The sequence below is a fragment of the Argopecten irradians genome, chromosome 1, assembly GCF_041381155.1.
Source record: "Argopecten irradians isolate NY chromosome 1, Ai_NY, whole genome shotgun sequence".
In the NCBI taxonomy this organism is placed as follows: Eukaryota; Metazoa; Mollusca; class Bivalvia; order Pectinida; family Pectinidae; genus Argopecten; species Argopecten irradians.
Window position 1 is genome coordinate 30160249 of NC_091134.1, and position 11651 is coordinate 30171899.

Sequence of the window (11651 nt, forward strand, 5' to 3'; positions counted from 1 at the left end):
TTGTTTAAATCTCTCTATCTGGAAATTAACCTGAGTATATTATAAGATGGTGCAGAAAGCCCATTAACATCATTTAACTCACTGTTTAAATCTGCCTGTTTAACGTTGTCTAACTCACAATGTAAATCTGCCAGTTAATCACAAATTAAATTGTGTTTTTCTTTTTTTTAAATTTTGATTTCTAGATTACTAGACACAGGGAAGAGAGCAGGGGAGTTCACACAGACTCAAGTCAACTTGTTCAATAAGCTGATAAAGAAATCTTCACCTAAAGAGGAATCAATTTCTACCACCGATGGAGAATACAAGCAGCAGGATGAAACTCTGGATGGAGGAAATAGAGATTTGGATCAGACTCTATCTACAGATGGACAAGCTGGCGAGGTAGACCTAACTTTACATTTGGTGCAAGATTCACCGGAGCATACAACATCCCCTGTGCAACAGAGGGAAACCGCGGGATGTAAATCTATATATAAACTAGAAGGTTTGTACGGCTGTAATTTTTGAAACGTAACTCTTAATGATATTTACATTTATCAAAGTAGTTTTGTTGATTTCAAATTTTCACGAAATGATTACCACTTATTGACTGTTAGCCACATCCATGTTATCCTTTTGTTTCCATTCCTGTCCAACTTAAGTACAGCTTGTAAATAGGGACATTTATGTGTTAATGAAAAAGACATTTTAGTCTCAAGAATTATTTCATGAAACAGAATTTTGGAGAATTGGTATAATTTTGGCAAATATTGAAGTAGACAAAATATTTCTTTTATTTTGCATGTATAGTACACAGTTTTTTTTATACATTTTCAAGTTCATGGTCTGACAGTGACATACTGGCATAAACTTCTGTAAACATGGTATAGAGGATCATAGAGAGAAAGCCTGATATGATTACTTTATCAGGGGAATTATGTTGTATTTGCATATTATGGAGTTATAAGCCCTTGTGGGTAGATATTGATGGTGTTCGCAAATGTAACACATATTTTTCAGAGAAAATAATGTGATATTTTATATAAATGGATACCTACCACAAGGGAGGTAACTCTGCAATATGCAAAGACAGAATATGTCACTGGCAGACATTAGAGAATTTCATTAGAAGCCTCATTAAGTATTGAACATGATGATTTCTCCTTCCAGGTTTGATCAATCTTATTTGTATCATTCTTCAATTATTTTTAGACTTGAAATCAAGGAAAAGGAAATTAGAAACTTCAGAAGTTAACATTCCTGCCAAATGTTCAAGTTTTTCATTTGGCCAACCGGACTGGCATTTATGTGAAGGTATGTAAAGATCCAAACTTGTCAAGAAGCTTGTTCACATCATTATAGTATTACATGTACAAAGATAATTTTGATAATTGAAGAATATTTGACATGAGTATTTTGAGTCTATATAATACTGGTTCACTTAGTTTAGCTATAAAGATTTAACAAAAACAAACATGCTCATTCACCTGAAGAAGACAAATTAAATTCTTAGAATCCTAGAATCTTAGAATTGTAGAGGTCATTATGAGACTTCAGTGGTGAACAAGTGTTAAATTAAAAAAAATCAAAAGTTAAATGATTTTCAACATTAAATTTCAGAGAACCTATACTCCAAGCAAATATTTGGTACCATGTACCTTCCAAATGCATTCTTCCCATGAGTTTTTATTTGTAGTCCACGTGGACGTGACGTACAGTACATGTATTCAGATTTATTTGTCTATGATTCATGTATACATTGTAATTACTCTTTTACAGATGGTGTTGATTGGTCACAAATCCCAATAGGGATTCTTCCTCAACAGAGTTTGGATTTCATGGCCCTAGACTTATCATCGATTACAGAAGAAAGTTTCTCTACTCTATCAAACTCCATTGAGGAAGATGATGATGACTTTGATAAAACTTGTGAGGAAGAAACTACAGAAGAGAAAATGATATGGTCAGTGTTTCCTTGTTTTCATTCAAACCAAATGTTTGTGTATTTCTAGTTAGCATTTAATCACTGTATGGAATCTGCGCCGATATCTGTATGTTTGGATTGTCTTCCGGTTTCATTTCGAAGCGAGAAGGAGAATGGGGTATGATCAGTTTAGTGTGATTTTTAATGGATTTGAATAATTTTTAAGATTATTAGAAGGACGAGTTCGTGCCATAATGATTGTAGAGCAAAGTAAAATTACTAGCTGTCGTACAAACATGTTCATTTTCAAAATATTGAAGCACAAACACAAATTCATGAGCCATATAATCAAATGAGTGGTACTTTTTGATGTTCAATACGTATCCTGAGTGACATTCTGACTCTTCAAATGATGGTTGTGAAACTATAGACTAGCAACATCCTTTTCCGACCATTGTGTTGTGTCAATGATGTGCTAGATAAGTAATATTACTTGTTGTTTTTTACATGATGCTCCGGTTTTGATATGTGTATAGATCCAGTTTGGATAAAAAGTTGCTCAACGTATGCACCTGTTTGGATACCGATTTAGATTCAAAACAGACTATTTTTTCTACTTCAGGTGCACTAAAGTGATTGGTCATTGTCACAAATTGTAGAAAATCACCAACAGTGACACAGAAACTATTTACTTATGCAAAAACTTTGAAACACAATGCGTTACTGACAGTAAGTGAAAGACTTCCAATCGAATTCATCATTTCAATGTAATCCTTTGACTGTTTAGAGAATAAGATCAGAAATTATTGTCTACTGGCGGAGAACTAAAATATTCAATGATTTGCATATGAAACCAGGCTCCAGGTTCATTAAAAACAATCTTAGAACGAAGTAAGAGTAAGCCTATTATTTTTCATTATTATACGGTATATGTCTAAGTACATGGACTCGTTTCTGGTGATGACATATATAAGATGGATCACGACTATTCAAATATTGTGTGTATGTAAATTGACGTTACCAATTTTACATCTATAAATCTCTCACCACTAGGAAAGAGTCCAGAGAGACTGTTTTAGACTTAAAACTGTATTGTGATCTTTGGGTCGGGTGTCTGTTTTACTAAACTTGATAAGATTCAATTATAGCCTTAACTTTTAAACTAATCAGATGTGATATTCCCTTTTCTCAAATCTTTGTATCTGGCAACATAAGCCAAACAAATGTATGTTTAAAGAAAAATCAACTAGGTTCTACACATATTTCTATCACCAAATAACCATGCCTTTCTGTTTACACAGCATGCAGGTATCACAATCGTCCAGGGAAAACTATGATACCTTAAATAAGTACAAACGATACATGTAGTTGCCATTCTGTGGTTCGATCCTTGGACACCTCAATAATTACTGGATGCTCTACAAGTTGCTGATGAATTATATAGTCCAGTCCTGCTGCTGACACAAAAAACATACTCCTGAAAGAACTCAAGTTGTCTATGAAAGGCCATTCAATAACCCAATAAAAAGTAGACTAAAGAGCAAACTGGTACAGTATCATGAAATATGAAGACATTTGGGTGGTACTGCTGCTGCTACCCAACAGTATTATCTCGGCAATCAAATAGAAATCTGCTAAAAGGTCGAATGGCTCTCAAAACATTTAAAATATCGATAGAATAAGTCCAATAAATTACAAGAATATCCATCCAAACCAGAATTTTAAAAAAATCATAACCATAGCTCTCCATTTCAAAGTATGGATCCAAACACGTAACATTTCTACGGTGACCGCCTTTTATCCCTACGACCCAATAGTCCGAAGGCCCGTTAGTCCGAAGGCCCGTTAGTCTGAAAGTAGACCAATATCATATATTGTTTGTATTCTATCATATATAATTGAATAAAGGTTCTGACACAGTGTTCATTTCTTTTGAGTATATATAAAACTTAATTTCCATGATGTAACTTCAAAGGTCGCGATAGTTGAATATATAATATATAATGTAGTTGTTATACCATTTAGACATACAACCACCAGCTTCCTAACTTGGCAAAAGAGTTTTCGAAACCTATGCAGGACAGTTGCTAAATACTAATCGTATTTGCCCCATGTAGGTTTCTGGTTATATTTGGAAGAGGTAGGGTCTGTTGGTCGATCGCGTAGGTTGATGTTTAACCACGTACTCCAACTTTATCACCCCTTCAAATCAAGATATGTCCTTAAATGAAAACAACTCAAACCCCCTACAAGAGGATAGTGGCAAATTATACAAGCGGGTGAATTGTCTATTTTCATTGTCAATAACATGACATCATAAAAACCTTGCACTCAGTCAACCACCGATAATGTTGCGTTGCGGCTTTGTTGCATTGTAGAATATTAATATATGGCTCAAAAATCCAAATATATTTTTTTTTATTTGAAAGTATGATCAAATATAGCATAAAGCAATAACAATGGACCAAGATAACAATCAACTGCATTTTAAATAAGATTGGAAATTCTTGCAATGTGGACAGGTGGTACGGTCGCTGGCAAGGATATGGAAAATACAATTTTATTGCGTTGAATGCAATAATATTGGGTGGGATCGCACAAGTATTGGATGTGAAAGCAATGATATGTCATTAAGTAAATGACAATTAAACTATCAGTTTTAAAAAAATAACGATAGACTGTACATTACTCAATGGTATATTATTGCGTCGTTCACACACAATACCTTTTAATTTTTCATGTCCTTTCCCAGCCACCGTGCATTTGTCTTAATAAAATGAAAGTTCGCATTTTAATATTTTTCATGTGTTTTACTCTAACAGTTCGTTACAAATACAAGCAATGTTGTAATGCATGTTATGTATGAGGGGATTGGTGAAGCAACAACAATCAAGTGCAATTGCCATGGCAGCTCCTACTTGCTGCTACTATACTTGAAGTCTTTCACGACATGCGGAATGGCTCCCCAGTATTGGCCTAATGTCCCTCTACCTACTCGGTATTGGCACCTTAATCGTGTGATTCTCCTTTCTAGTCGTCGCCACTTACGTCTGGGCGTCAGCTCATTCTGGCCTTCTCGAGCTCGTGTGGCGTTCATCCGTAGAAGTTGTCGTCTTTCCTCATCTTTCAGCTTCCGAATAAAGATGAGTGCTTTACACCTACGGAAGTATTCCATCGACTGTTGAGACTAAAAAATGAAAAATTAACAGTAAGGCAAGTAAACAATATATATTTTTATGGTTTTTATGAGGTGGTCGCTTTTTGTGTGTATATGAGCGTGCATGTTCATAGAAGGATCAAGGGTTTAGGCTTAGCTGATGGTTATTTTATTCTTCGCGTATTCTGGTGGTTTTTAATTTTAATAATTTAAATTGTCATATATTTTACCCTAAACATTGAAACTCAATACGAATACCTTTAACAATGTTGCTGGTTCTGCAATCAGCTTTCCGTGCATAAACATTCCACAGTTGAACAGGAAATGTTCCTGCAATATATGTATTTGCCATATACTGAAGGAAATCGAGCAGAGCAGGGCATCTGTTGATAAGACGCCTTGAAGGGGGAGCTCTGGATAGGGAGAAGGAAGGTTTGGCGCACCAAAGCGACGGGCAAATGTCTAAGTGACATAATTTTTCTTAATAGAATTCTCACTCTGCGTCTTCTTTCTACACGCCTGCAAGTCCCAGGCTCTGGATCTGTCTCCACAAACTTTGGCTAAAGAGAAGGTATCATTCTTTGTGACATGAGCCGGGTAATTCCGTTTAAAAAAAGTATAATGGCCTGTTTCATATCTCTGGTAATGTCCCATGGTTTTGCCGGTAGGAAGTGCCATGACAAGAGTGAAAACTTGCCCTTGGTGCATGCCATGGATCGTTACACTGCGTATAAGGAGCAGGACAGGTTTTGAAAGTTCCATCAATGTATATGCTGTCGCATCCTCCTAGAATATGAATTTTTCCCTCGTGGTGAAAACAGCTATTCCCCAGTCGTTATTAAGCTGAGAAAACGTCTACTGTTCCATGTTCTAGGCCATTCACTTTCAATTTGAACTTCCTCTATATCATGAGGAATTGGAAGTAAAACCGCTGCTCGCGCTCACTGTAGTCTTGTCCGTTATTGAAGGAAGTCTGGGAGTTTTGTCAGCGTCATCGTTGCCATCAATGACTTCCGCCACTACTCTGTCGTTCGTCCTCTTTATTGGCAACGTAGGGTCGTCTGGTATGGCAGCAGTCATGCGGTTGAATGCCACCCCAGTCTGAATGATGGCCTTATATACTGGTTGTTCATGTTCCGTTGTCTGAAAAGGTTAATTCGTTGTCTGAAAAGGTTAATTATTCCACTATTGTGATGTCGATGTAATAATGACATCGCAATCAAAATATGACGTCGCACAATGTACGTTTGCCTCAGTCAAATCCTGATTGGCCTTCCCGTATTTAAAGTTTAGCCTACGTACATGTATATTTTCATAAATACCCGGTACCAATTATGTGATAAATAGAATCTTACACTCGTGGGTATGAAATATGAAATTTAAAAAAAATCGTTTAATAAATTGATATACCACTCGTCTAAAAGCTCGTGGATATCAGATTATTAAACTCGGTTATTAAATGTTGCATTTTGCACGCAAATTCTTTATCGTAGAAGTTTCCTTTAGGATGCTGTGTATCAAAACCATAAAATGCTTGGTCAAACCAATTTCAGTTTCAAATAAACATAAAAAGAATAGTTTCCAATCATAGTATTTGAAATGGTAAAACAATTACGTAATTTCAGATTATAACGAGTCTTCGGACTATTGGGCCTTCGGACTAACGGGCCTTTTGACTATTAGTCCGTAGGGATATAAGGGTGTCACCATTTCTACAACAATGTCTCATAATTTTGGACAAGAATTAACATGTAACGTCGCCTCTATGGATGTGTACATGGCACACTGAAAGCGGTATATTTATAATTAAAAACTGTCGCTTCAGATTTTCTTTTAAAGGTAGTTTTGAAATGTAATTTCAACAAATCTGACGACACCCCATGTTTATCGGCTTGGAATGAGTATTCATTAACTGATTTCGCCACAATAATGCCATAATAAACAGAAAGGACGTTGTATTTATATCATAATGATATCTTGAGATGCATGCATGCACATTGTTTAAACTATTATCATCTGTAATTTATGGAAATCTATGAAATACAGTTACCTTGATGTCTTAATATAAAACCGGGAGACGATCCAAACATACGGATACCGGCGCGGATTCCATACAGTGTCAATATTATTTTCATAAAAAAAGACTGAAGTTTAAATAAAGAAAAACGAGTACTTCTTAGTTTTCACGTGCATTGTATACATTATACAAACCATGTTATATCCATCCATCATCCATATGTGGGACCACTTTCTGAAGTCTGCTTAATTTGCTCTGGAGAGTGCTTACAAGGCATTTTCAAGACAAGAACTCAGTTACTCAGAGCAGTAGTAGACATTTCGTTTTCCATGTTTTTTATATCACCTTTGAAATAAAGGAAGTCGTATAATAACCCTGATGTGAGCAATGAAGCTTTTAAGGTTTTGATGGAAGGCTTGAATTGTTGTTATCATTTACAACTGAAAACCATGTAAGTTGATGTTGTCTAAGTGATGTTTGGGTGAGGAAAGTTATTATTTAAAGTTTGGTAAAATTATTTAACGAAAAAGTAAATCTTGAATCATGTTAAATCACTGTAAATGTTGTCTGTAATTGGGTGGTGTGAAACAATTTGTTTATACTGTATTTGTAACATTATTCTTGTAATTTTACAGTTATGAAGAAACATGCCATCAAGATGAACTTCTTTTTCCAAGTTCTTTCTGGACCTCACTTCAGATGACAAAGATAAAGCAAGGAGTGCAACTTTTGTGTTAAAAATTAAAATTAATTGTTTTAATATTATCAAACAAAGTGATGTTTCTGTTATCCATTGCATACTTCAGTCCATTTTAGTACTTAAAATTTACATTAAAGATGCTCCACCGCCAACAGAGCATAAACGACTCTCATCAGTTGACAATTATTGGTGTATACTCTAGAAAATATTTGTCTAATTACACAAAAAATGATATACAATCATTGACTTTGCTTTTGGTAGATGCACAATCATTACTTCATTCCATATAGGCCATAGTGCTATGGACTTTTTTGGTCAATGGTCGACTGAAAATGATATAAAATCACCAGATCTGTCATTAATTTGATAACCAACAACTAGCATGGTCCAAAGGAAAACGCCCTTGTAAATACGTTATATTAGGATTAAACCATGGTGTATTGAGTTCGATGTGTCGTAGAACGAATATAAGTACCCGGCCTACAAAGTGTACTTTTCGGCCGGACGATGACACCATTTTCGGTCTAAAAGTCGTTGAGATACAATACTGCAGCTAGAGGTGTCCGTCTATCAACAATTCTTTTTTTTCGAAACTGCTTATTTGAATTTAACGAATTTGACTGGAAGCATCCATATGAAATGGGTTCAAAATTATACATAGCCTGGCCAAAAGGGGTCAATTTGGCTATATTGCTTTTAATTGATATCAATTTAATAAAAAAAAGTGAGAATCCGAATCATGCAGTTTGCAAATAAAAGTTTTGTCATACCCCAATGAAATTAAAAGAAATATTGACATCAATGTTTATAATTAATTTTTCAGACTACAGTGTACTTGATATAATAAAATGGATTAAACGTACGATCCCATTGATTTTTTTTCAAGGAATTTTTTCCCAAATCTGTACGCGACGTCGATGTCTCTATTGTGGTGCGACGATATTAAATTAACGCCCTGAGAATGCATGTACAATGAACATCAATAATGATAATAATACTTAAAATGGCGACTAACTTTAACCGTTTTTACCCCCACCTACAACAGGCACCAGAAAACGACCTCAAACTGTGAGAATGTGGGGCAGCAAGAATTCTGAAATCCCTGGAACGACGCATATATTGATAATGGGGTTAATATACTGGCGATCGTGTCTGGGAAATGCAGTATAGTCATGCTATGCTATATTTAAATTATATCCCCTGGTTTTTCATTTCTGTCAACAAATGGCTGCTAATTGGACGTTCATCAATATATTTATAGATGGTCATGCATGTTTCATTGTAACCTGAATCTCTTGTCGTGACTTCTAAGCATGGAACCAATGTCGAACATGCTACCAGATTATATCGACTGTTTATTTCCCGTTTTTAACTTGATCCTGAATGTATTTATTGTGCAGTACAATTTTGATTATGTGCATCAATGAGATTTTGTTTTAATGGATTAGCAAACGACTTAAACAAAAGCGATAAAAATAGGTTCGATGTGTGAATATATCAAGGAGGTAAGAATTTGCTTTCATTATTTCTAGCTTACTATTTTAACAAACGAGATAATTTCTTTGCCACGGGTAATGCCCCGTTGAAACAAAGTCTTTCACACGGAATGGTTGGTAGTTGATTAAAGTGAGGGAGTTCTAATGTTTGCTACCTACCTCACGGTGTCGTGGTGATTACATGCAGATTTTCATCAATGTCGTGACACCAAAGCACGATCATATAGTTCAGTCATATACTGTCACGATCTAATTGTCTGAACAGCACTTAAATCCCGCGGTAAGCATCTGTATCCATGGAGAATTAACCCAAACAACCGACCGATATGGCTGTGTTTACTAAGTTATGCAAGTCATCTATTTCTACAGGCTATTGTCCCGAGCTTTGTACTTTGTTTAAGCCACGAATTAACACAGGTATTTAATGCCAACTTTGCATCCTGTTAATGATTATTATTCCATCCTTGAAACTCTAATATCGGTATGTTAGAAGCATTTGAATTTAAATTGTTTTTGTGTAGTCGTTTTCCGGTTATGTAACGTTGGAATATGTTTGTAAATAATAATGAACAATCCGAATCGTACTGTGTAGCAATTAATTTCGCAGATGGGTTGTTTTCACTGAAATCCACGAATTCTACACATTAGCTTCATATTAGGTAATTTACTGACGTCCCTAAGAACAATAATTCAATAGTTCAAAGAACTATTGTCTTGTTAACTTTAACCTTAACAAATATGCTTCGTATACAGAAACTTAAAAGTATTTGACATCGCAAATTTAAAACGCTGCGCAGTAGTTCGACAGAATCGCGTGATACTCTACAGTTGGTCGAAGATTGGTGGAGTAAACCGCAGAAGGAACTAATCACAATTCTCTTTTGTTCTTTACATTATGCAGCTGGCTTTGATTTTCAAACTTGAGTCAAATTTGATTAAAATTACTAATAGTACTTGAGGATGCTGTGTAGTTAGTAATTTTCAGTTTCAAATTTTCTAAGCTCCCCTCTTCTACGTGTCCCCACTTATTCAATTCACTTTATATTTTTGCCAAAAAACATTCCTTGGAGGAAAAGGGAAACATATTTCATAAGAATAGCCTAAACCCCTATGGGTGGGAGAGTCCAATAGAGTGTAGTGCGACCAATTTTGGCCTGAAACTTCCTTGTGTGAAGAAAAATAGTTTAAACTATTGTGCCCAACTCCAGTTAGGCAGAGTGACTGGATTCAACAGGTTACGTAGAGGTACCTCCTACTGGTCTTAGATTTTAACCTTATTTTGTTTAAATGAGAATATAAACACTGCTGATTTAATGAGCCTATATAGCGAAACAGGACACCTGGGCCTCTTATTTTCATATGTCAATAACAGAAATCACATAAATACTGACAGAACGTGGATTAGATCTTCTACGAGATTGTCTGATCATCGTGTAATTTTATATAGATATCAAGTTAATATTGTGTTGTGTACTCCTTTGTCAAGTGCTTTAAGGAAATGGCCTCACGACGTCACCAAGTCCACAGCATTTCCACGAACGGCACATTGTCAAGTACACTATATCGACCAATCATTGACCCTATACACGGTTCGTAGTACATCATCGTACAGTCTAATTACTGTGTTTCTGGCTCCATTTACCGATCACACACACAAATCAACAGAAATTCTTATGAAAATTACATTTCATTGTCAGGATAGCGGGACTGACTTGGAAAGTTACAAATGTTGACGCACAATGTAGTTGTGATAATTCTGATGTGGATTTTACTGTGTCCAGAGAAGCTAAAATCCCCGCTCCTACGATACTTCATGGGAAACGGACGTTCCTGACCACTTAGAAGAGATGGCCCCATGTACTGTACGTGCTAGTATAGTGTACTTACTTATCCGATACAATGTGACCGCATATATAAACTTTATTCAACAACGACAAGAACTTGTCATGTGTTATTCACCATCAAAAGTTACCAACATTTTGAAGAGTAAAAATACTTGCGATGCATTAATTTTTTATTTTACACAGACAGAAAAGAGCTCAAAATGAATTTTGCTGTACTGCCAAAAGTCATTGTATTTTCATCTAGATTGCAGTTAAATGAGTACAATGGTCAAACGGTGAAGCCTACAATTCTAAGATTTTACGGTGTTATTAGTAATTGTAAAGTGACATCTGCCGATATATTTGACGTGGACATTCATCAAACATAAAAACAAGAACTTTTACAATGCAAAAATTTTGTTTTGAAATTTCATCAAATCTTATGATTTTCAAATAGATTACTGCTGAAAAAATAACATGTCAAAAATTTTACTCAAATGACATATATAAAATTGATAATTGATAAGTTATAATCATTTTAGGTATTATATC

At 35.2% G+C, this 11651-nt stretch overlaps 1 protein-coding gene across 1 annotated transcript in view; it reads left to right on the top strand.

The window, feature by feature from the left end:
- LOC138323627 (ribosomal biogenesis protein LAS1L-like) overlaps positions 1–7952 on the top strand; it is a 31819-nt gene extending 23867 nt beyond the window's left edge. Inside the window, exons 11-14 of the mRNA XM_069268371.1 lie at positions 186–487; positions 1195–1296; positions 1762–1945; positions 7716–7952. Coding sequence (XP_069124472.1) covers positions 186–487; positions 1195–1296; positions 1762–1945; positions 7716–7818 — 691 coding nt within the window. The 3' untranslated portion in view covers positions 7819–7952. The remainder of the gene's footprint in view (positions 1–185; positions 488–1194; positions 1297–1761; positions 1946–7715) is intronic.
- Positions 7953–11651: the final 3699 nt, after the last annotated feature.